General features: G+C 37.1%; 2 protein-coding genes across 10 annotated transcripts in view; one reads left to right on the top strand and one right to left on the bottom strand.

Annotated features, from left to right (window-relative positions):
- Positions 1 to 6,243: 6,243 nt before the first annotated feature.
- On the bottom strand, positions 6,244 to 13,410 carry LOC107747538 (serologically defined colon cancer antigen 8 homolog). Of its 2 annotated transcripts, none has more exons than XM_016562097.1 (13): positions 13,212 to 13,410; positions 12,724 to 12,876; positions 12,457 to 12,545; positions 10,690 to 10,806; positions 10,135 to 10,260; positions 9,938 to 10,027; positions 9,778 to 9,842; positions 9,217 to 9,408; positions 8,564 to 8,702; positions 8,300 to 8,452; positions 7,378 to 7,512; positions 6,777 to 6,893; positions 6,244 to 6,539 (listed from the first exon to the last, which is right to left on the bottom strand). In XM_016562097.1, exons 1-13 carry the CDS (start codon positions 13,273 to 13,275, stop codon positions 6,393 to 6,395), a joined length of 1,587 nt encoding a protein of 528 aa, XP_016417583.1. In that variant the 5' UTR covers positions 13,276 to 13,410; the 3' UTR covers positions 6,244 to 6,392. The 2 variants fall into 2 exon arrangements, with proteins under 2 accessions (XP_016417583.1, XP_016417584.1); XM_016562098.1 differs by having other exon boundaries at positions 9,938 to 10,015.
- A 296-nt stretch (positions 13,411 to 13,706) lies between these two features.
- LOC107747537 (centrosomal protein of 170 kDa-like) overlaps positions 13,707 to 26,295 on the top strand; it is a 40,100-nt gene continuing 27,511 nt past the window's right edge. For 4 of the 8 annotated variants that reach the window (XM_016562096.1, XM_016562091.1, XM_016562088.1 and 1 more), the window contains exons 1-3: positions 13,707 to 13,853; positions 21,694 to 21,835; positions 24,215 to 24,304. In XM_016562096.1, coding sequence (XP_016417582.1) covers positions 21,731 to 21,835; positions 24,215 to 24,304 — 195 coding nt within the window. In that variant the 5' untranslated portion in view covers positions 13,707 to 13,853; positions 21,694 to 21,730. The remainder of the gene's footprint in view (positions 13,854 to 21,693; positions 21,836 to 24,214; positions 24,305 to 26,295) is intronic. The other 4 variants (XM_016562095.1, XM_016562094.1, XM_016562093.1 and 1 more) reach the window with 1 other exon arrangement.

The following is a 26,295-nucleotide window of genomic DNA, read 5'->3' as shown; positions in this document are numbered from 1 at the left end:
CTCCACCTTTCAGGGGATTGTCATCCTTCACGCGTTCTCACGCGGCCGAGGGAAAGCAGAGAAGCGTGTAAAGTTTAATGGAATTCTGGGGTGGGATGAACAACTTTTTAATGCCAACGCTGCAGTTGGTCTCACAGTTCTTGTCGGCCAGTCACAAGAACTTACGAGAACTTAGCAAGAGGACGAGTTAATGACGCACACCGACAACCAGACAAGTTGTGTTGAATACTTGGGTCAATGACATACAAAATTACCCAAGGTTCAGAAAATCTAGTTTAAATCATATGTTCCAAGTTCTTAGTAATGTACTCATTGTATCCATGCTGGTTGCATATGGTTTTAAAAAACCTTTATACCATTTTCAAGAAAAGTTTCAATTTAATGACTTGATAATAAATAAATATTAATAGATTTAATAAAAATGTAACATGTTATGCCATCAAGTAAATCGTAATCCCAAGTTTTCCTTACTTCAATACATGTGTGTATACAAATCTTAATCATTATTTTAAAGATTAATATCTATCTATCTATATATATAGTATATATATGTGTATATATAATTATTATTATTTTTATTTTTTTTTTACAAATATGCTAAATTATTATTACATCATATGATAAATTATATTTATATCCTGAAGTAAATTTGCCCTAAAAAGGTCAAATTATCGGACACTTTTTGGGTCAGGAATTTTAGTTTTTTTTAATGAGGCTTTTTTCCTCGTTATGATATCACGACAGTTTTATCACCGTCACATTTTTTACTTTTAACAAAATTAATTTTAATTACATTAAAATATATTCATGATAGGATAGATATATTCAAGTCTTATAAATACAATATTCATCAAAAACAATATTCAACTGTTATTATGAAATGCATTTTAAAGTTTTTGAATTAATTAATAGATAGAAAAAAAGCATCACCCACTTATTGACCCACTTACAAAATACCATAAGGTCAAACTATAGAAAGATACTCAGGCATAAAAAAAAAGTCCTGTCTTCATCTGCACTAACATGTTTAACGTGTTCAGCAACTGCACAGATGCCAGTTTAAGCCAGATTCTCTCACAGCTCACAATGAAGCCTTACTTATGTGGACAATCGAGCACCATCAAGCCTCTCGTGAATGAGAGACTTTTTCTGCAATAATTCCACTTCACATACAAAAATAAGCCAAAGTGAGATGAGGCTGATCATTTCATATCCCCAAAAACTTCTAGCAGGCTTTTTTCTTGTAATTCTCCATCCCCCACAAAAGCACGATTAACCAATCGGTAGCCAATATGGTGGATGAAGCGCAGAGTATGAGGGTTTACAGCGCTCAGAGGGCCAGGTTCTCCACTAAGCTCTCGACAGAGAAGTTGTGAATATTTCCTACTTTCAGATCCATACTTATGCCTGAAGGTTCTCCTTTACAAACCCGCAACATGCTTCTTGTTGGATCAAAACTTCAAGCCCCGCTGCCAGCGTCACCGCTTGCTTGCAAAATTTCATGTTGCTGAAGAAGAGAGGGAATTTGGAACAAAGCAAGCCCCTGTGTCCCGTTCCAAACCACAGTGAACTCCAGCAAACACAGAAAAGCAAAGGGGAAAATCTGTTGCGGCTGGTAAAGTGGCACGGCAAAACAACGCAACTCGTTTTTTATTCGTCGCACATTTTTCTCTCTTTATTTTCACACCCTATGGGGTCTGCCGAATGTTGGGAGAGGTGGGAGGGTGGGTGCAAGAGAAGGAAGGAGTGGAGGAGGGATGACAAAAAGGCACGAGCGCACAAAAGCAAACAAACAAACCGAATAAAGCCTGGGCTCAAAGCCGTCAGAAGGCAGAGAACAGAGCGGCAGGATTATGATAGATCCTCTGCTGCCCAGCGCACAGCTGGCTGATGATCCAATACTGGAGCCGCCGGCCCTCCCCAGCATGTGCACGGGGGGCCTGGGGGCCAGAGCGAGAGAAAAAAAACCCCAGAAAAAAGCAAAAGACAACTGCTTTGCCCATCCGTTTGGTGGGAGCTGTGATCATCCAAGCTGTGAGACGAGAACGGAAAGAGTCAAAGTCTGGCTTCAGAGGGCCTGATTGAATGAGCACCCAGCAAAGGGGACGTGACACAGAGAGGGACCCCACATGACCATCCCCTGGGCCGCTCAGTCACAGGGGCCCCCGCAGGTCGGTACGCATGCGTTTATGAACGTGTAAGGAGAGTAAAGACAACAGAGATGGGAAAGAGAAGGATTAGCCTCAAGGAAGAGAGAAAGAATGCACAGATGTCTGCTGCATCTGTGCACTACGGCTGGCCCAAAGAACCTGCCCTGGCAGCCCACGTCCACACCATGCATACAGTGGCTAAAAGAATCTCTGCTGCCAAAAGCAGGGCCTGTCAGTGGCTTAAACACTCTGATCTTCAGCAGGCCATTTTGTTGCCTCATCTAGAAGAAGCAGAGAGCATTTAAAGGCCAGCATCCTACCCGAGCTTTTTAATGCTAATTCAACCTCATTTAATCACTGCAAAATCTCTTACGTTTCAATAATGCCCTGATCAAAAAACTGAATTACCGACTGCTTGAAAGTGAACTGCTGTAATATACTCAGACAGAATTTTCTTCAATAATTTAAAAGAAAAAATGTAAAAGACAACTAAACTTCCAGTCACACCAGAAATAAAATGTATAAATATATACATCACATGGCCATTACAAGAAAATGGAAACTCATCTGCTCATCTCTGACAGCCTGCAGGATAGTCAATAAGTCCAAAATGATTCAAAAAAAAAATAATTCACAATGCATGTGCTAAGTACTTAGAAATGTGTTTCATATTTTCATAAATTCAAGTTGTATAAACGTATTTGAGTTAAACTTTAAATAAGTTAAAATGTATTTATACACATTGTATCATGCTTTCTTGAAATGTATTCACGTTTTCTTGAGACAATGTCATAAAAAGGTCATATGTGATATTGGGTCTACAGAAGTCCTATATAATTTCCCGTTTTGTGAATTTCTTGTCAAATGACAGCAAAAATGTTCTGCTTGTTGATTACACACAAAGAGATCTATTTAAGGTTACACTATACTGACTTATTTAGTAAACAAAATTTGGTGAAAGTTTTTCTAAACACTGCATTAATATGGCAAAATAATGCAATTAATTCAATACTTATATTAAATATAAATACATTGTTAATGTTATTAATTTAATATTCATAAATTAATGCAAACTGCAACTACTTTATTTTTAACATTTATATTTGATATAAATATATAATCTAAAAACTTTAGTGGTAGTAGAGGTGTATTTAAGTTATTGTCTGGATGAACTACTTATTTTCTGTTCAGTTTTGTTCTTTTTTCTGAATGAATTAATAGATCCAGACATACACATAAAAAAACTGCATCACATCAGTAACTCAAACAGAGGTGTAGACCAAACTAACGCAAAATCTACAGGATAGTAAATGTACATTAAAAAAAAAGCAGGTGTACTAAACTAACAATGCAGGACTACATTCTTCTGCTGCGTAATAACATCAAATACAAGAGTTTGTCTAGACCTGCTGTTGCAAACAATCTATACTCCACAAAAACCATCTGGATCATTTTCATGCACAGTGGTACTTTTCCAAATATAAACAAATGACTCAAATTATTCACTAATATTTCTGCAACAGCATGCATCTTTATGGTAATTTATAAACAATACATGACCGAGTCTTAATACTTAAGTACCGAATTCCCTTGCGAACAGATGCTGTCCCTCCTCTGCAGCTGTGCAGTGCTGTGGCAGATGCTGTAAAATCTCCTCTTCCTCCAGAGGAATGGAGACCCCAGTGCCATTCAAACCCACTGAGGCTTCAGCACTGCCTACGCTTACCGCTGGGGTAGGACACATCCACGGAGACATGGAAATGGATGGCTTCATTGTGGGCAATCATTCAGTGGGCACAGAAATGCCATAAAGCCCAAACAGGAAATCTAGAGCAGTGATTCCTAACCAGGGGTGCATATACACCACGTTTCAGGGGTTATACAAGTAAGAATTCGATTAAAACTTTTTTTTTTTTACACTTTATTCATGTCTATAAACCCGTAAAGTATTGTGCATGTGTCAGCATCGTCGGTTTAAGTGGATGAGAATATACAATACAGTTTAAAAGTTGAAGGTTGGTAAGGTTGAAAGATGTCCCACATTAATTTGATCAAAAATACAGTGAAACTGTTTTATTTATAGTATAGTAAGATTTTGAAATATTACATTACTAAAATGTCATTTATTCCTGTGATAGCAAAGCAGCTATTTCTTCAGTCTTCAGTTTTACATGATCCTTCAGAAATCATTCTAAAATGCTGATTTGCAGCTCAAGTAACATTTCATATGATTTCATATAGTTTAATATTTTTGTGGAAACTGTGAAGCATTTTCTTCAGGGTTCTTTGATCAACAGAAAGTTCAAAAGAAAAGAACTAGAAATCCTTTGTAACATAAATGTCTTTAGTGTCACTTTTGATTAATTTAATGCATCCTTGCAGAACAAAAGTATTCAAAAAAATTACTGCCATCAAACTTTTGAATGGTGGTGTATATATCGGTATTAAAATTATTTGGTTAGAGCACTATCTGGTCTCTAGATGAAATGTATGGTTATATGTACAGCAATTTTCAGCATAGTTTTAATTATTGTAAAATAGGTGCCAGTTAAAGTAATTTAACCTGGTTACTACAGACCATTCCTCAGGTCAGTGTGACATACCAACAACTGCAACCTGACAGCACCACTGCAATCACTAGCACAAAAACAGCACAAGGCAGAGACTTTATGAGTGGCAGATGTCAGCACACAAACACCACAGAGAAAATGAAATATGAAAATACAGAACAAATAATGTTGCAGTGCATACTTTTAAAATGTTACACCAATTCCTCTCATGGTTTAACTGAACAAATACTACAAACAAGTAAATGACAGCATAAATTTATTGAATGCAGTGGCCCCACAAAGTATTTGGACACGTAAGTGATCATTTAAATTCCTGAACATTATATTTCTAACTATATGGCATTTAGAGAGCACAAACACACTTTTTAAGCAAAACACTGAGTTTTTGGATATACTGTTCAAAATGAAAACAGAAAAATACACTTGTTTCCTTTGAAGCTGTCAAATTGTCACGACTCATAGTTAATGTGATGAATTACAACTGTGGTTACTCTAATTGGACACCTGTGTGAATTTGAGAGGAACAGACTTCATAAATCCACCAAAAATAGTTTTAAACACCAGTTGATTAAAAGTAACTGCAAAAAATGTCTAAAAAAGTTAGTTCTGAGAGAAGCATCTGGCATCATTTGCAGATTACACCTGGTTTAATATTTTGGAACATATGCAATGACATTCACAAATTTTGTGACTTAAGTGTCCATATACTTTTTTGGGGCCACTATATTTTTAGTAGTACAAAAAAACAAATTAAAAGATACAGAATGTTCCTTTGGGCTTTGCTACGCAGTAAGTCTAATTTATAGTAATGAATTGTAAACTGTTAAATTGCACTTAACGGCCATGTAAGTGTCTTACTGTGCCAAAAACATTCTCTCTCATATATAATAATAAGGGTGGGAGGTGTTAAATCTGATCTATTCTTCCTAATCTGGAGCTATAATCTATTTGCTTTCTAATAAAACGGGATTAGTTGAACAAATGTTGCTGAAAAACACTGTTTATTCGCTTATCACCTATTCTGGTCTGATTTTCATCAGAGTTTGGGGTGATTTTTGCAAGATGCATATGAAATTCAAAATCCAAAGCTTGAACGCAATCAGACAAGCATTCAACACAAAAGGTGCCACTGATTCATAAGACAACATCTTTGCTGTAATATCTTCAGATAAAAAAAATAAAAAAAACAGTGATAGCTCAATGTAGTGGGTCTGCTTTTGATTTAATTAAATGGTGTGAATTGAATTTAACAACCAAAATATATTTATATTTAACGCCAGCTCATTATCATGGCTACGAATACGAGTGAAATGTGCACATATGTGGAAAATGTATAAATGTATGAGAAGCCACATATGCACTATTCACTCCGTACTGATTTACACAAATAACGTGAATCAGATTAATAATAAAGTTCGAAAGGCGAAAACCTGTCAGAAGTATTAACTGATTTCAACTTTACTCGCCGCTAAACTGAGTGACGTTATCGAGAGAGACAGCATGTGCCCCTCTCTCCGGCCCTGTTCTCCTGGTGCGTGGTGGACTGTGGCGGTGGCAGCCGGTGGCTAGTGGCGATTTAATAAAGTGCGGGTGCCCTCCTGCCGGTGTGCTGGCACTGCACTGGGGCCAGTGGACGGGCGCAGTGTTGTGGCATGTAATAGGATTAAGGGGGTTACCTGGTGAGGTGCAGTTGGCGCTGGGCGCGGCTTAGCCCCTCAGCCAGGCCGGCTGCCTCCGCCCGAGCTCGGCCCTCTGCCCTCTGGGCATCCTCCAAACGCTGCCGGCAACCGTTCAGCTCCACACCCAACTTCTGTACTTCCTGAACCCCGTGAGAGGGGAGAGAGAAACCAAGCGATAATTCATTTTTGCATTAAAACATGTCTTCACTGTTCGCTGAAACTTTTAAAAATGGCCTTTTTATTTTTTTTGGCACATAAAGACTAAATGCCAATTTGTAACAGTAACACTGTAAATTGCAAAACTGGTTAACATATAGTTATTGATTTAAAAAAAAAATTTCACATTCTCTCCTTATGGTCGATTAAGTTTCTCTTACCTGCTTAGCCAGTTCTAGCTGACGTCCCAGTTTGGAGCTGATGTCTCTCACCTCTCTCTCCTTCTCCTCTTTCTTCAGCTGGGCCTGGCTCAACAGAAAACGCAGCTCCGCACACACCTGACACAAGCATACATGCAGCTTAAAGCAAAGTCCAAGGTAAGTTTCAATACTTCTGTCCGCTGAAAACTGTTAATTCACATACTAGACACTGATTCACTGAGGAGATGTTTGCTGCTCCTTTCTATCTGCTCCATAAACTTCTACTAGAGCTGTTGCGGCATTAACTCTATCAGCTTTGCTAATAATATAGTTTTACTGCCATCTAGTGATGAAACATTCTCCATACAAAGATGACTGAACCAATTAACCTACATATCAAGAAAGATCAAATTTGGCATCCGAATAATGTTGAGGTTTCTTTGATTGGCTCTATTGATTTAAGAAAACCTGGGGGATCAAATATGAGATCAACACAAAATCATTTGAAATTCATCTACAGATAAATATCGGGTTCATCATATTGTCAGAAGAGCATTAGGAAAAGGGCAATCCAAATCAGCAAATTTTGTCTGTTGTGGGGAAGGCTTTCACTGGGTTGTACCTTGCTGCTTTCCGTTTCCTGTGCTGTGAGCTTCTTATAAGCTTCCTCCAGCTGGCCATTGAGTGAGTTCCGGTCTCTCTCTCCCCTCTCCAGCAGACCCTCCAATTCAGCCGCTCTCTGAGAGAGACTGGTCACCTTACAGTGGAGAACATTACAATTATATTAGTGATTAATTAATATTAGCTCATTTTAATATCTTTTAAGTGTGGCTTGAGTGTTCGAATACTTTTTTAGGTTAGGACCACTGTATAGGACTATTTATACTCTTTAAAACGAGGCCCAAGAAATAACCTGAATATAACTAGAAATAAACTGAAAGTGTTAAGAATGTGAAAATTGTAAAAAAATACTATGAGTTGCATAGTAGCACGAATAAGAAATATTTCAGATTCTGCACTATTTCTAGGTCACTAATCAAATTGGTAAATTAAATAATTAAAGCAAAAAGTGCACAGACTTAAGACATTCTGAAATCTGATTTTCAATGAAACTTCAAACTGTTGCAGTTAATGAAATTTGTAATGTAATAATGTATTAAATTAGAAAAAAAGAGAGCAGGCTTGTTGTAATCATTTGTAAGTCACTTTGGATGAAAGCATATTCCAAATTAATAAATAAAAGTAAATGCAAAAACATAATAACTAGACCATTTTTTGAACACTTCAGGTTTTCTTCTTTTTAGTTTGGTTTAAACTTGAAGCTTTTCTTCAATTCTGATATTTAGTTAACAATATTGCAGAATCTGGTTTGGCTATTTTTTTGTGTGCCATAATTAAAATGACACTAGAGGGCAGCATATACTAGCTTTGTCGAAACATTCCAATCCTTTTGAAAAAAAGAGAGTCATAATATTCAGTTCAATAAAATATATGAGCCTACATGCAAATTAAGAAAACATTTCTTATTATGGTAAGCAACTAACAGTCTGGGCAAGCTCTTCTTTCTCTTTCTTGCTCTCTAAACGCGCTGCCTCCCTGGCCTGGGAGATCTTCTCCTGTTCAGATGCCTTCTCTCTTTCCAGCCTCTCCCTCTGTCTAGTCAGCTCATTGTGGAAGTGCTCACACTGCACCAACGCCTGCAGGTGCACAGGGACAGACCAGAGGTCAAGATCAATGAGTATACCTATCTCTTTAATCTCATGCAAAACAGTAAAATTCATATTCAAATCAGTGGAGTTGGCACATACTCTTGTCTTCTCCAGGTTTGCCTCTTCTGCCATCTCCACCGCCTGTTTGACCTGCTGATAGGCGGCCCACTCTCTCTGCTGGGCCTCAGTCTGACTGGCTCTCAGAGAGCAGAGCACGGTCGTCAGCTCATCCCGCTCTCTAACAAAGACACAAACACAAGCATCTCATCAGGTTACTGAAAGCAGGCATTGATCTGACACATAATCAGGACAGCAGCTGATTAGCTTCATGACCAGTCGAGACTCCTTTCAACCTTGCTGTGAGGAACAATAATTGACTGAATACACACAGGGATCAATTAAAGTGGTCAAAGGAGCCTAACAGTGTTAATTAACCCAGAGGTTTTGCTCCAAGGTAGTTACAACATCAATATCTCTCATGTGAAGTTATTCAGTATACGTAAAAAAAAAAATTTGTATTGATACAAATATGGCAGTTAAGACATTTATAATGTTACAAAAATTCTAATTATATATATTATATATATATATATATATAGTAATGATATATATATATATATAAAAGAACGTATAACAGTTTCCACCAAAATATTAAGCAGCACAACAATAATAAGAAATATTTATACATAATTATTTTAGGTGTTAGACTCATAGTTACAGTGAAAATTTAAACACTAAAAACACACACTTACTTAGTAAGTCTTTCAATGCTCTGTACATGAACATTAGAGTGCGTCTCTGCCAGGACTGCTTCATGCTGGGCACACTTCAGACACAGACCACCCACACGCTGACCACTGCCCGTCGCCACAGCCATTGCTTCTTTGTGCCTCAGTCGTTCTTTCGTTTCCTCATATGCCTTCTGAATGCTCACCAAGTCTTTCCTACACAGACATTTGCAGTAAGAGGGCACATTGTTACAATATGCATATATGATGACCGATTGATTCTATTGGTGGACGGAATCACAGTGCAAATATTGCAGATGCACAATCAGTATGTTCTAAAGAGCACTATAAATCACAATGACCAACACTCTGGCAATCTACATTTTCAGCAGTAGGCATTTATAATCAGGGAGGTCCTCTAACACCATAAGCATGCAGAACGTATGATAAAATTATATTTTAAATGATATTTTGGTGTCTTTTTAGCAATGCAAATGAATAAAATGTGTAATTAAATCAGTGTACCCACTCAGATTGTAAGATAAAATATGTTTTAGGCTTGGCCACTGATTGAAGCCCACTTACTTCAGGGAGACCACTTGAGCCTCCAGGGTCTCAGTTTGTGCTTGATAGAGACACTTCAGCTGCTCCTTAGACAAAGAGATGGAAATTACAATTTTAGTGCACATTGAGTCCATTTATTGATGTCACATTTTCAGCTACATGAATGTTTAACCACAAATACCATTTCTTTCTTCCATTTGTGGTCCTCAGCTTGATTAATGGAGTCAAGTCTTTGCTTTGAAGTCTTTTCTGGTGTGCACTCCATATTTAATTGAAAATGAACAATAAAATTACTCATATTTTGATAAATTATGTCATTATAGTCCCACATTTGCCATTTCTGTCTGCACCATATCTAAAGGTCTCATGGATACATACTGTGCTGTCTACAAATGTGTATTCTTTAAGAGTTTCTTCAACCGCCTTTGCTTTCAGCTCCTCGTGTAGTTTCTCATTCTCCACAATCACCACTCTCACTCTCTGTTTCATTCCAAGAAGTTCATCCTTTAGAGAGGAAACAACACAATCAGTACAAACACATGAACAATTACAACTACAGTCAAATTGCAACAAAATTCCCATCACATGACCAGTTGAATACTACTGGCTTTATCTGGGGAAACCCCCATTATCAAACTCATAGAATGCCTCAGACAATAAATTCACTGATAATATCTTGTGTTATGCCGAGTTCACACTGCACGATTTTAGCCCGATTTGTAGTTTGCGGACCAGACAGAGCTGTTGGCGATTCTTCCTATTGTGAAGTCATGCAGTGTGAACCCCCCTGTCGCCGATCCATCGTGCAGTGTGAACACAGCAGCGACTGAATGCTACCCCGGATAGTCACGCAGTGTGAAAACAACGGCGATCCGACGAGTTTGAAAATCGTGCAGTGTGAACTCGGCATAAATTAACAAGACTGAGACTGACCTTGCAGAACTTGACCTCAGCCTCCAGGTGTTGAATGTACTCAGACTGATTGTGGATGATGGGAACCAAGTCGTGAACACCAGGCAAACTGCTATTGCCCTCGTCTGTGGCTCTTTGCTAGACAGCACAATTATATAGTTTCAATTAACATTGTGTAAACTTTTAAGTAAGAGCAATAAACCTATTGAGCAAAAGTTAATGGTTCTCACTAGGGCTGCAACAACTAATCGATAAAATCGGTTATTATCGATTATGAAAATCATCGACAACGATTCTCATTATCGATTAATCGGGTCTGCCCACAGTGCACGTCCAATGGAGTTTACATTCTTGTCCAACTTCAGCCGGTCGCGTCAAATTAAAGCACTGAATTACTTATTTCTATGGACAAAATGCATCTAAAATAGCGGAGGAAACAGAATGAGATTACGTGATCCAAACTACCCAAAATATGAGAATTCTTTATTTTAAGCTTTAAGCTAATGCATTAGCGTAATGGCTTGCCCTGTCAGGCGCTTTAACAGATGCGTGTGCGTCCTCAGCGCAAAAAAACTTTCAGTTAACGGTCATATCCTTATGTATAAATGTAACGAATTCACGCGAGCATTTCCATTTTTGCATAAAGGTCCGTCCTGACAGTCTGTGTTAAATTCAGACAGACGGAAAACAGAGACAATTAATAATCAGCGCAAAAACATTTATTGTGCTGAAATATCTGTTGTTGAAAGTTAAATGAAGGTTTAAAGGTCAACATGCATTGCGCATATTTTATGAGAGTAGGAACTGTAAGGGGATAAAAGCGTGTAATTGTCTGAATATAAATATCAGACGCTTCAAAACCGCCTTTAACAGGATAAAGAAATGACACTAAGCCCTATTCAGAATCCATGAGTTTTATCACTGAGGTGCAGCAACAATACTACAGCGAGAATCAAAGTTACACCTTCTTTCTTTGCGTGAACATTTGGGCAGTGTTATGCAAATCTTCCCACACAGTGACGTAGACATGTGGGGCGTGTTAGAACGAGCCGTTTTAGGGGGGCGTGGCAGAGTCTTAACTTTGATAAAGAATATCTCTTTTGTTTTGAGACTTTAGTCTTTGCAACTTCAGGGATCTTATCTATTCACGAACAGCTTGTAACACTCCAAAGAGAAAGGAAAACTTGAAATCGCATCATATGACCCCTTTAAGCACTGTATGTTTTCATAGCATTCAGTTGGAACGTTTGTTTTAAGGACATTGGGCAGAATGTGGAATAGTGTGTTTTTGTCAATAAAATAAAAAAAGAAAATTGTTTGCTTTTAATCCAATTAATCGAAAAATAATCGACCAACTAACCGATTATCAAAATAATCGTTAGTTGCAGCCCTAGTTCTCACTACATATTATAATTACTATATTACCATAAATTTATATTATAAAGTATGGTGCATTAAAATGTTCACTAAAAAATAAGAGTGTACTTGCACATTTAAACTTATTAATGGTTAATTATCTTTGATGTTAAATATTTTGTTTTGAAGTGAATATTTTAATTTAATTGGAATGTAAAATATAAATTAAACTGTCATATTTATATATAAAGAAATTAAATGTGAATGTTTTTAAATGATTAAACTATACATGTTCACAGTTCTATGACGTTTTTTAGTAAATTTATATATTTTTTTTATTTTTAAATTATTCGTTTTAAGTTACATTTTTATGATTACAATAAAAACAAGCTTTTGGAAGCTTTTTAGGAAGCCCTGATTTAATTGCAGTACCTTTCCAGTTAATTTCCTCTTGGAAGGAGAAGGGGATGCAACATTTGCATCTTTGGACTGCTTTTGAAGTAAGGAACACAGCTGACTGACTGAAAAAAAACAAACACATAAATAAACAAAAAAAAATCATTTGCACAAATAAGGCTACTCATCCAGAAGATGTCTGCATGTACTGCATTTTAATACACAACTACAATTATCAGGATGCAACTCAATCCTGCATTATAATGATTTGTCAGAATAACATGCTTTCTGCATGATCTGTACCTGCTTCACTCTGTTGAACTGGTATAGGAGGGTTTTGCAGCAGAGGGCTGAGCTTCTCCTGCTGCTGCTTTGGTTCTGAACACTCAGAGTCAGAGGCAGAGCTGTGGCTGGCCAGCATGCTGGAGAGGTGCTGGATACTGCGGTTGGCTCGCTCTGAAACATTGACATCATACAAATACATTGATTTTAGTACATAATATTAATATGACATACCCTGCCTTGAGTATTGTATAGTTTATCACATATGTACTGTATTAACAAGTTTAAATATTTACTAATTGTGTTGTTTTCTGTGGTTTAGCACAATGTTTCACAAAAAAATCTTGTTGATCTTGTTGCAAGAGCAAGCGTTCACAATGAATAATACTCTATCAGAGGTTCACTTTAAGTGGTTAATACTTTGGTTTTCTGTCATATTATTTTCATTATTACAGTTTTGTAGACAGCAACAGTAGGCTGAATCATATTTTCAATGTTAAAACCATCACCTCTTAATGTCTTCTGCAATGCTCCTAATTCCTCCTCCTCGTCAGAGTCCAAGGACGGTTTCATTATTGCTTTAAACACGTAACTAAACCAAAAAGGTTTGTAAATATAGCGCACAATTTCTCTGGCGCACTGTTACTGAAAGTGTTGTAGTGCCAACGACGTCCAAAAAGACGTCAACGGTTGCATGGCAGAAGTGCACTTCCGTAAACCGCGCAAAGGCAACCGGAAACTGTAGTTTTTACAGTATCAAATAGCTAGGGCAGAGTGAGTAAAAAACTACAAGACGGGCATTTCCGATATTAACAATAGTGTTGGACTGAACGTTTACTGTTTAAAAACACTGATTATTGTAAACATAATATTTGCGCCCAAATCTCATTCTAAAAAAGTCAATAAAAGAAATAGTCTATAAAATATTTTAAGTACCAGTAATGTACGAGGACACGCCCACCGGACTGTGTTGGAACTGCAAACGCTGTCCTACTTGCCTGATTCCAGGCTGCCGTATGTCGCCGCTATTTGCTGCTGAGCAACTGAGGCAAATAGGAGACGTGGGGATACACACTGGGCTGGGCTACGAAAACCGTTTAGCTGCTGCATTGAAGCCAGAGATAAAACTGACAGCGAAAAGAAGAGCAAGGGTGAGTGAACATTCTTATAAAGATTCAGTTTTATATTTAGTGCACGTAACAATAAGGCATTTATAATAACGCTCGCGTATGAATGCATTTGCTCGTGTTAAACGTATTTTCCCATAAGGCTGTGGTGTAAAGAATTCACGCTTTTCCTATGATCTGATCTGATCGTGTGGTCAGGATACCGTATATGAAACAGCAAGACACAGCTAGCCAGTTCGATCATATTGAATGAATACACACTAGCAAGAGCACCGCCTGTATTCATGTGAGGTTTTTGTAGTAACGTTGTGCGTCCTAACGCTAGCGTTACTTCAATGATATTCTAATCTAATCTTGATTTATGTATTAAATGTAATAGTGAGTTTGACTATATGCACGAAGAGGACATAAGCACTGGTCACCGGTTTGCCCGAACGCATGGCACCTTGCTCAGTATCGTAAAATTTGCTCTAGATCGCAGCGAATCTTTAAAAGCAACAATATTTCAGTACAATAAGTCGGATGTGTAGGAGATGTGCTTGATTTGCCTGGTACTGGTACACACTGTGAAGAGCACTGCGCAGAATCCTTTGTTTTGACAAAGGCTCTTGTTTTGTTCTGCTACACCTGGCCTACATGTATTTTGATTGCAGTATTAATTACACTTTTCATCAATGCGACATTTTTATACCTTGTTATTAAATGTTTGCTATCTGTAGTTTTAGAGGGAAAACAGTATAGTGTCAAAATAGCCGATCTCCTTGACAGTGAATTGTCCTGTGTAATAGGGTTTGTTACTAAATTGAAATATTAGTTGAAAAGGGGGGTTCTGTATTAATTATTACTTCTTCAGAGTTAATTTTAAGCCCGTTATTAGAATATAAACCTAAAACTGCATATAGAGTCTGTCTCACAAAACCTACAGTAGTAAGTTCAGCTGCCTACCTAGACAGCATTTTTGGGTATCATGTTGACATTTAATGTCTATAAATGTGAGCATATCAGTTATTTGAACTCCTCTAGAGAGCAGGTTAAACTAATGGCTGTTTTCTTTGCAGTCTTCACCTCTTTCTGCAGGACCGAAGTTGAATGGCTTCAGTTTGACCCTGTTTTTTAAAATATCATAATAATATTCATTGATTTGGCACATGTTCCTTTTTCTAAACTGCTGTAAGTTTTTGAGTTTTACCCTTGTCGTCTATTTTGGGTGTAACTGTTATTGCTTTGCACGTTTCCTCTAATGTATTTTGATTGACTACTCTGTACTTTTCTCTCAGTATTTCAATCTAGGTTATGAATCGGCTGTTTGTTAAATACATGTTGTGTCCAGACCCTTTTTAATGCATCTTTTTTGGGTTCCAAAATGCTAAATTATTACTTTGTCACAGTATGTGGCAGGTCTTTGTTTTGTTTTTTTAAACGGCCTTTTCATTATTTCTTCTCTCATTATTTCTTCTCACAAAAACAAAGAAAAAACAGATAATTTAATGGAATTAATTTAATACTATTCTGGTATCTTTTATGGCTCATGAGACATCATATGTTGTCTGGTCCTTAGTTTAAATGTTCTAAAAGAGAAAATGCAACAATTTCCTAGACCCAGTCCAAAACATACCCTACACTGAGTCTGGGGCTTTCACAAGAAAATCTCTCTTTTGTGAACCCTGGGCCCCAAATCATTAATTATTCATAAGTTAGCATCACTTCCTTAGTTGGATCATGTTGACTGACCAATCCAGTCAGCTTCCTGTTGTGAAACGGAAGTACCAAGTGAATGTGGATTCACAAAGAAGCCACAAAGAATCACATGCTCACAGTCCATTAGTTACAAAAGCAGTATTATCTGAGAATTACTATATGTGACCTGGACCACAAAACCAGTCATAAGAGTCATTTTTTTGAAATTGAGATTTATACACCATCTGAAAGCTGAATAAATAAGCTTTCCATTAATGTATTTTTGACCCATACAATGTTTTTTTTGGCTATTGCCCAAGTGACTTAAGACTGGTTTTGTGGTCCAGGGTCACATATAAGCAAGAATTTGCCAGCATAAGCCCTACAAAAAGATGCATGTGTGTTTCCGAAGCTTAATAATAATTACATTTTTTTTCTTGGCTCTTCTCCTGTCAGGCGTTGTATTGCAAATGCATATAAATGGCAGTCTGTGTTTGATGATCAGACTATTGGGTCATTTCAGGCCAGTCTGGATTCTCGATGCCCACTGGCTAGCTTAATCCTGCTCTTTAGTTCGGACCTATATTTGTGATCCATTATTTGTCCCCCGTTTATATCTGGTCTGCTGATTGTAACTGGTAATTGAAGTGCATGCAATAGGTGTATAATGGCAGTCAGAATAAACGCTTATTGATGACTTGCTGAACACGCAGTTCTCTTCATTCATGTTCATAACGTCACAATGTTATAAAGATTTCAAACATGAAAATTTTATTTTCCATGAAAATTAAGCAGCCACAACTGTTTTCAACATTGACAAGAAATGTTTCTTGAGCAGCAAATCAGCATATTATGTGACACTGGACAGGAGTAATGATGCTAAAAATTCAGCTTTGCCATCACAATAATTCATTCTATTTTAAATTATATGAAATTATGAAAAATATCTATTTTTTGTTATTATTTAAGAAAGACTTCTTCAAAAACAAAAAAATCTTACCAACCTCAAAGTTTTCAGCGGCGGTACATGATATATGATAAATAGCTCATTTTTGTTCTGAATTAGTCTTTCTTTGAAAATTATGAGCGTCTGAACATGTAGCAGAAATTCCCTTTGGTCAGAAACATTTATTGGTTGTTGATTTGCATAAGTAGGTCTGTTGGGTCAAGTGTGTCATTATGCATGTTTATTACCACCCAACGGACACATTTTGTTGTGTCTGATAAGGTCTAGTCACAAGTGTATTAGATTTGGATTAATGATGGATCTTTCTTCCTGCTGCCACATGCTGATGATGTAAATGAGATGTCTGCTTCTCATGGCCATATGGTACTTTTACAGCATCCCCAAATTTGCTCTCTTAGCGTGTTTTGCATTGGATTACATTGCATTACATGACCTCAATAATTTTTGGTGACGCAATATATCGCACAACAAAAAGTTGTTATCGTGACAGGCCTAGATATGTATATTTTTTAGTTTTAGTATATTTAGCGGTGTTATTTTAATTACTGTGTTGACAGTGTGCTGCTTTAGCTGTTCAGGTGCGATCGCATTCACATGTACTGTTGCTCTGCAAAATTTGCAGACAAGACACTATATCTATTTCATTCCAGTGCAGACATCAACTTGAATTATCTGAATGAAAGTCCGGCCATTGTTCATTCATGTCAAGCCCACTCACTGTATTCATCTCAAGCACTGAGATGGTCTGTGGATCAATTTCTCTCCCAGCATTAGCATATAGATATGCGGTATACTTTCTGGTGACTAGTCAAAAGTGTAGTCAGATGCCTTCCCAGGTTTGAGACAGAAGGCTCAGATGCCCTCAGGCTTGTTGTTGCAGCATCTGTTTCTGGAAATAAGAATCAATTTTTTGATAATGCAAACAAAGTGCTTTTGTGAAAGGAACAGAATGATGGAGCTTTAATTTCTGAGTGTGGTTTCTACCGATGAGTTAGATATAAGCAATGAACTGGGACTAATTATTTAACAGTTTGTGATGCCTCAGTGATTTTACCTCTCTCAAGAGATACTGACGATAGCAGTGAGGACATTGACTTTATCACTCACCCACCAGTGTTCATCATTGGCCTCACAACATCATGTTACCTTCAAGGACCTTCACTTGGCATTCATAGACCTGAGTACTTCACTGTATTGTGGAACGCTGTATTTTCTCAAAGAGCAACGTATATGTTACACTGCATCTGCTGTACCTAATCCCTGTCTTTCATGAAGTGTTCATTTGAAAGGGATAGTTCACGTTCACATAAATCGCATTGGTGTATAAATCACATTTTATTATTATATTCAGAAATAATGTAAAATACCTAGACATAAACATTTATATTGTGTATATATATATACTATTTTAGTTCCCCTCACTTTACAACAAATTAAATTTAAGTACATTTAAGTTAAATACATGCTATGCATAAACAAATGTATTAAAAATGAAACTGAAACTATTTGTGTGTGGGACATGAACTATACAAATAAACTTGGGCCTATGTAGGCTCACTCTCTTTCTCGGGATGAATACAAATGTGTGTTTTGCATGCTTTGTTAATTGCATTATCACTCTCAGATAAAAAGGTCCAAAACCTGTCACTGGGGTGGTGCCTTTTCAAAAGATATAGAGCCTACCTTTGTGCCATATTTACCTCTAAAAGGTGCACATTAGTACCTTAAATGTACATATTGATACCTATTGTATACATATTAGTACCTAAATGGTACATATTAGTACTTTTTAAAAGGGTATCACCCCAGTGACAGCTTTTGTTCTGTGCTTTTTTTTTCCTGAAATTATGTAAGTTGATTTGGAATATATATCGCAGAAGCATGTTTCAGGTGACAATAAACGTAACTTGCATTCTGACAAATATGGTAATAAAAGTGGAAAGTGGGGATGTGTGCTGTCAGGCTCCAAAAATGATATAAAACTGTTCCATTCAACTTGTGCCTTATATTTCAAGTTTTATAAAGCCATGCAATAGTTTTGTGTACGGTACTAAGTGAAATTTACATATATTTAGATAAGTTTGATGTTAAACCTGCCACGACACATCTGTATTTACCGTTATTAAATATATGTGATTGCAAATGGAAAGATTTTTAGCTAATAAAGTCTTTAATTTCAGAAGTCATACATGTTTGAAATGACATGAAGGTCAATAAATAGCAGAATTTTAATGTTGAAATTGATTGTTCCTTTAGGAGTGTCTGTTTACTGGGCTGCAGATAGACAGCAGAGATGGATCAGGCTAGTACTCATGGGTCATGATATGAGGTCATGTGGATTAAGGAGGACACTTACAGGGTTGTGTCATCATCTGGCTGGAGATCTCATTAGATGGGTGTAGACTTCATGCAGAAAGTCAAGCAAGCTTCATATATGAGAAACAGCAGTCTGAAATGAACAGGTTTTACTATTATGCGTAGTACGGAAAAACATCCCAATCTGACACATTTTAGTTGTTCCTATTGGAACATAGCATTAAGATTGAAGCTTATCAAAAATGGGGTTTTCCCGTTTTACTGCTTATCTATTCCAGAGTGAATCAGTTCCTTATTCCTCTCAGAGATGAATAAGATGACAGAGATTCAGAAATGAGTTGGGGGAAGCAGGAAGAAGCTTTAGCCACACTTCCTGTTCCTTGCAAAAACACTCAGTCAACCCAAAACAATCCATCTCTTCAGACACTGAGGCAGGAGGATGCACTCACAGCCAGCATAGTGAAATCACCCTTTCACCCACTAAAAACACCATATGTTACTCGGTTTGGAAGAAGAGGGGGAGCTTTGGGGGCCTCAAAACTGCTTTAGTAGAAAGTGATGTGTCTATTCATGATATCTGAAGCATGCTTGTGCCTCTAAGAAGGTGAAGCTCACTCCAAGAGTAAAGTCGGAAGATTTGTCGTCTCGCTTTAAGCTTTTAAATAAAGTCTTAAAGTATTTCATTTCTCAAGATTGTCTCGGCGGCCATACAGGGATTGTGATGGGTTTGAAGATTGAGGTCTGTCAGAAATGCATGTGTTCATTAGAAGATACTGACGACCAACATTCTCCAGCTTCCAAAGCCCTTTCATGTATTATTAAAAGAGAGGTTTACATCGCACCACATCAGGGCGCCTCTGCCACGTTGTGCTTATTCCTGAATTCCGTGGGTAGCTGACGGGTATAAAGGTTTTCCTGTGGTTGCCTGACTAAAGCCTGTGTTCCAGAAAAGAGAAAACCCAGCTGCTAGTATTCAGCTATTCATTGCAAGCTGCTCCCAAGATATAATCTATCTAGGTTGAGAAGGACTTCTCTGAACTTATTCCTGTCAGACACATTGTCCCAAACCTAGAGCCAATATCACACCTCTGTTGCTAAATAAAAGTTCTCACAGGAAGAAGTTTTAGAACTTATGTAGTATTGGCTCTATAGTTAAAAAAATATATTATTATTTAAATAATATTATTTAGATTTTGTTAGAAAGTGTGTTCAGTTATGTAAATTAATAGTATCATATTGCCATTATAATAAATGCATTTCATGCATCTTTGTTTCTGAATCTACTTTACATCCATAAGTGGACCTTTAGAATTTGTAAGAAGAGGTCGGCTATATTGTATTTCAATGAGTGGATATTGTGTTCCAGCTCCTCAAGGCAAGCAGCATAATCATAGTGCACTCTCAGCAAATATGGGGCCCATATATCAAAACGGCACCCATTATTGGTCAAGATGTTGTCATAGCGATGTGCTAATAAAAAGGACTTTCACAATATCCAATGTGAAGTAGCCCTAGCTGCTTGTGAGTGCTAGTCATGAGGGTCTTCCATGAGAAAGAGTCATGCTCACTACAATAATTACAGTTATATAGAGACTTGTTATTGTAGGTCAGATGTCTTTTTTTATCCATCTGTATCTGTTTGAGGTTGCACATTGTTGTAAATAATTTATAGACTACACAGCCAACAACCATCGTTTTTTATATCATATACCATTGAAATACCTTGTTTTTGAAGTTTTAGAACTTATGTAGTACTGGCTCTATAGTTAAAAAAATATATTATTATTTATTATTTAAATAATATTATTTAGATTTTGTTAGAAAGTGTGTTCAGTTATGTAAATTAATAGTATCATATTGCCATTATAATAAATGCATTTCATGCATCTTTGTTTCTGAATCTACTTTACATCCATAAGTGGACCTTTAGAATTTGTAAGAAGAGGTCGGCTATATTGTATTTCAATGAGTGGATATTGTGTTCCAGCTCCTCAAGGCAAGCAGCATAATCATAGTGCACTCTCAGCAAATATGGGGCCCATATATCAAAACGGCACCCATTATTGGTCAAGATGTTGTCATAGCGATGTGCTAATAAAAAGGGCTTTCACAATATCCAATGTGAAGTAGCCCTAGCTGCTTGTGAGTGCTAGTCATGAGGGTCTTCCATGAGAAAGAGTCATGCTCACTACAATAATTACAGTTATATAGAGACTTGTTATTGTAGGTCAGATGTCTTTTTTTTATCCATCTGTATCTGTTTGAGGTTGCACATTGTTGTAAATAATTTACAGACTACACAGCCAACAACCATCGTTTTTTATATCATATACCATTGAAATACCTTGTTTTTGGGAATATCTCATGTTGTGCCTTTGAGTAAAAAAATAAGATGTTGAGGAGTTGCACTGGGTCACCTAGAAGAGGCATGTGGGTTTGTATGTCAGGAGGATACATTAAATTCCTCTTCCCAGACCATTTGCAGCTGTAGCTTAGAGCAGCTGAATGTGACCTCCTTTTCATAAAAAGGGAAAAAAATCCCACAGCCCAGTAGGGTGTGCAGCCAAGTTGCCTACATCACTTCCTGCCGCATCTGGCAATGATCATAGGCGGCGAGGGAGGAGGGAAGTGTCCCAGGCCTCTGTAGTCAGCATGCAGCAGATTTCAGCGCGGTCTAACGGATCCCTCTCTGTCTCTCTCCACCCACATTCCACTGTCGGTTCAAATTTAAACATCTTAGTGGGACGAACATGATCTCTTTATAAAAGTCCACTATTCATTTATCTATTTTAATAAAACGTATGTTTTGTAAAAGTTGAATAAAAGTTCATGTTGAGTGAGAAGTGGAATGTCACTGATAAAAAGTTTTTCATAAATGTCTCTGTGTCTTTATCCATCCATCAGGATGACGTAGGGACTGAGGCTGGAGGAGAGTGCAGAGATGAGCCTCATTTCCTGGTTCCTCGTGAGCAGCGGGGGTACGCGGCACCGGCTGCCCCGTGAGATGATCTTTGTGGGCCGTGATGACTGCGAGCTTATGCTACAGGTCAGGAAGGGTCTCTCAGTTTCAAAACTGAAAAAACTTCTTCGTTTGATTTGATATAAAGTGGAAATAAATAAAATATAAGTATAAAAATTAGATGAAAAACTTCAACAACAAAAATTAGAAGTGATGCTATGTCAACTTAATGAAATAAGTTTAAATACAAAAATTACTAAAACTGAAATAAAAATAAATTATAGATAAACAGAAATATTTAAAAAAACTAATAAAAATGATAAGCACATAAAATTATTAAAAATGAAAATGGAAAGTTTAACAATAAAAGCTCATTTGAAATATTAATATATATTATAATACTACCCTGATGCTTTTATGAACATGTTGTTAAATCAAAAGTCTCTATTTAGGTGAAATGAGTATATTTGTACTATTAGCATCACAAAGAATGACTGTTTTCAAACTTGTAGTCCTGTCTCAAACTTAAAATATTTATCATGATTTCCACAAAAATATTAAGCAGCACAACTGCTTTCAACATTGATAATAATAAGAAATGTTTCTTGAGCAGCAAATCAGCATATTAGAATGTTTTCTGAAGGATCATGTGACACTGAAGACTGGAGTAATGATGCTGAAAATTCAGCTTTGCATCACAGGAATCAATTACATTTTAAAGACAGTTATTTTAAATTGTAAACATATTAAACATTTCTGATTTTACTATATTTTTGATAAAAAAAAACAAAACAGCCTGAAGCATAAAAAGACTTCTTTTAAAAATGTATTAACCCCAAACTTGACGCTAGTGTATTTCACAAGTTTTCTGTAATGATGATAGGAAGGATGGAGAAAGATTAATCCATGCCCAGGAGGAAAGTTGAGTTCCAGCTAAGTGGCATGACTGTTACTATCTACCACAGCATCAGTACACACGTGTTAGTCATGCAACTTTATTAATAGAAAGTGGGGCGAACAGCTCATGGGGTACTTTTAGATGTACTACAGTGTTGAACTACAAGAGCAGAGACTGGAATGCCAAACATTACAGGGGAGAGAGTGCCAGTCACGTCATTAGAGAGCTGAGTAACTCAGTCCAACCCCAAAACAAACTTGACATATCACAACGCAAACGCAGATGTAATATCAGCCGCTTGAGGGAAAGCTGTGTACTGTGTAATGTATTTCATAGAATCATTAGCAACCGCACGAAACAGCCTAGCAACCACATAACAACAAACCTCTCACAACACCTTAGTAACTAACTACATAGCAGGTTTAAGTTGAAATGGCCTTCTGAGGTCTGAGGAAACATTTAGTTCAGAAGTCTTTAATGGAAATGAATTCTTTGCATCTCAAAGCAGTAACAAAATGCCTTTTCTCAAATCCAATTACCGGTACTTAACGAATACTATGCTCATAGAGCCTTTAAAATGGTGAGTATATGGAACTCTAGAGAACAAACTAACTCTGGGGTTTCAAGTGTTCAAATGCTAGTCTCTGGTAGACATAAACATGGGCTTTGTTTAGTTAGGAAACCCCCGTTTCCCTCTTTGACCCTTCCATGTTAGGGTCAGGCATAAATCAAACTCAGTCTGGTCATGTGATTGTGTTACAATACGTTTAGTGGTCACATGGTTTGTCTCAAAATAGATTGGTAATGTATTAGAACTGAACTGAGGATGAGTTCACTTTTAAAATAGAGCCACTTTGCTCACGTACACTCATTTTAGGTGCTTTATCATCAGCACATGCGTGTTTTATACTGAAAAATTCTACATTTGCATTTCATGAGCAGCTTGTCATTACAGTGTCTGCAAACAATGTCTTTTGGAGGTTGGCCTTTTCTCTGCCATCATCACATGAAGATACAGTAGCTGAAAATTTATTTTAACATTTAGCATTAAATATTTACCATTGTTTGTTACATTTTCATGACCAAAATCCAGTAATTTCAACAGGAATCCACACAATCAGGAATTCTGCATGAGGGCAAGAGATTTCCCCACACAGATTTCGCAACATCTTCAAGTTGGTCACTCAGATTCACCGCGTTGACCAACAGAAAGCTGTTTGGTTTTATAATTACTTCTGTGTGAGCTGTGCTTCATACATCACTATGTTTTTGACAGCAGACAATGGACGTTTTTGTTCACGAAATTTCACTAATGTGACTTCAACTTGAGCTCACAGCCAATCTTCAGTACTTGCATGAGAGATTGTTTCTTATCAGATGTTTGTCAGTTTTGGTATGTTGCACTTGTAAGATATGTCCCCTTCAAATTCTGTCATTGCTACGAGGTAAAATACTTCTGTGACTGCATATAAACTAGCTTCCAAAAAGAACAAATCCATGAAGTGGTAATGCTCAGCGAAAACTCTCTCTGGTTCGTAACTCTTGCTTTTATCTGTGTGTGATTGCAGTCTCGCAGTGTAGACAAGCAGCACGCTGTCATCAACTATGAGTCCAGCAGTGATCAACACAAAGTGAAGGATCTGGGAAGCCTGAACGGGGTGAGTAAGAGGGAAGATAATGGAGTGGTACATTTCTGATAAATGAATGCCACTGATTTTAAAGCAACAAATTAGATTATTTTTATATTTTACCAGGCCGCCATTTTAACTGTGCATTCTACATGTCACTCCTTCATGTCACGCTTTACAGTCTTTCAATAATAAATAATAAAATAATCTCAGTTTAAATCAATCATGCCCATTTACTTATTGAGTCAGTGTGTAATATGCAACATAATGTACAGTCAGCCAGTCATTACTGTAAAAAAATAAAGGCTAGGTTCTTTAAAATTAGACTTGTCATTTCCATTTTATATATATTCAGACTCTTATTGAATCTTGATGCAGATTTGTGTGCCCCTTACTCAAATGCAAACTTTCCTTCATACTTGGTTCTTTTACTATGTGGTAAATCTAAACCTTAGTAATATATTGAGGTGCAGTCTGCTTTTCCTGAGTCCGTGCTCTGTTTGTGTTAAATTATGTCCTTCTGTTTGTGGTCAGTATAAACTCTGACTAAATGAGAACTCATGGGGCCGCTCACACAAATGACAACCTCTTCCTGTTGAGTCATGCTTAAGAATTCCTCTTCCTGTCCTGCTTTGGCAGGAAATTACTATTATAGCATGTGCAGCATATTATCCACCTTTTTTTTTTTTTTGCAGTTTCAGTATCATTTACACTTCTCATGTTGACCAGGAATCAGTTTTCAACAAAACCACCTACAAGAAGTTTCAGACATTATATGACACTACCGTACTAGTTAAAGTTGGCACATGTTGAAAACACCGAAGAGCCTGCACAAATTTCCCAGCTGTGACCCCACATTCCAGCAAAAATTAAGGTCTTTGGATGTTGCAGGAAGGACAGAGGAGGAGATTGATTCAGCTTTTCAAGGGAAATTTTAAACTTGAATGCTTTAGAAAGTGCTTTGTCAGTATGATTTGCTCCCCTTCTTTGTTGGGCTTTGCAGGAAGTGGCTGATATTTGAGACGGAGCTGACCTTAAAGCACATTATTATCACCCTGAATGTTTTCAGACTTTGTGAGGCGACTTTCACTGTAGTAGGGATCTGTAAACCATTTGTGCACTGAACTTTTGAAGTTGAACTCATTAAATGCGCAGATGTCCTGCTGCCTTAATGAATGGCAGGTTAATGGAGTGTAGTGTGTGTATGGTGCTCCTCAGGTATAGCTACAATCTGATGGAGATTTTGATCAGATCAAGGAGATTTTGAGAATAAACCATAAGCATGTTGTTATTATTCAAATTTCTAAGATTATTAAGTAGATTTTTTTTAAAAAGCCCAGATTCAGGGGATATTGACTTGTTGAGCTGTCTAATCTTTTACTTCAGGAAAGGAAAGCCTTTTGTGTGTGTGTGTGTGTGTGTGTGTGTGTTTATTCTCTGAAGAAGTTACAAACTGTGTTATGCCTGTATTGCATGCCTCATTAAATCAAATTTAGTGATTTTGTGGCTTTTATGCTTGCTATGCTAAACGTAAAATTTACAATCTTTTCTAATCAAATACTCTCAAAATAAAAATATCCCTCCATCAAATACAATCTGCCTGACTGGAAAATAGCAAATCATCATTCAAGACTGTAACTAATTATTTCTTCTTCTTCTTCTTTTTTTTTTAAAGGGGAATGATAATTTTAATATGTCCTGCCAAACATTTTGCTTCAATAGGAAATATGTTACCGGTTCATACCGAATACCGGTGTTTATTTTTGTTATGATATGAATTTTTAAAATACCGCAATACCGGTGTATGTCGCTTAAACAACGTTCGGAACGCGACACTGTTTGAAAGGGGTCCCTTTTCACTGTTGCACTGTGGTGAGGGAACAGCTGTATGTGTTACTAAGCGTGAAAGTTCAGAAACTGAAGCTGTAGAACTAATAGAACATGATGACACAGAAGAACTCATCCACAATATCCACATTGACAAATATCAAATATCCCCCGCCCCCTGCCATCAGCTCCCG

This window comes from Sinocyclocheilus rhinocerous, unplaced genomic scaffold (genome assembly GCF_001515625.1).
Source record: "Sinocyclocheilus rhinocerous isolate Xijiao unplaced genomic scaffold, SAMN03320098_v1.1 scaffold469, whole genome shotgun sequence".
Lineage (NCBI taxonomy): Eukaryota > Metazoa > Chordata > Actinopteri > Cypriniformes > Cyprinidae > Sinocyclocheilus > Sinocyclocheilus rhinocerous.
Note: the sequence above shows the minus strand (reverse complement) of the source record. Positions and strands in the feature narration are given on the sequence as shown.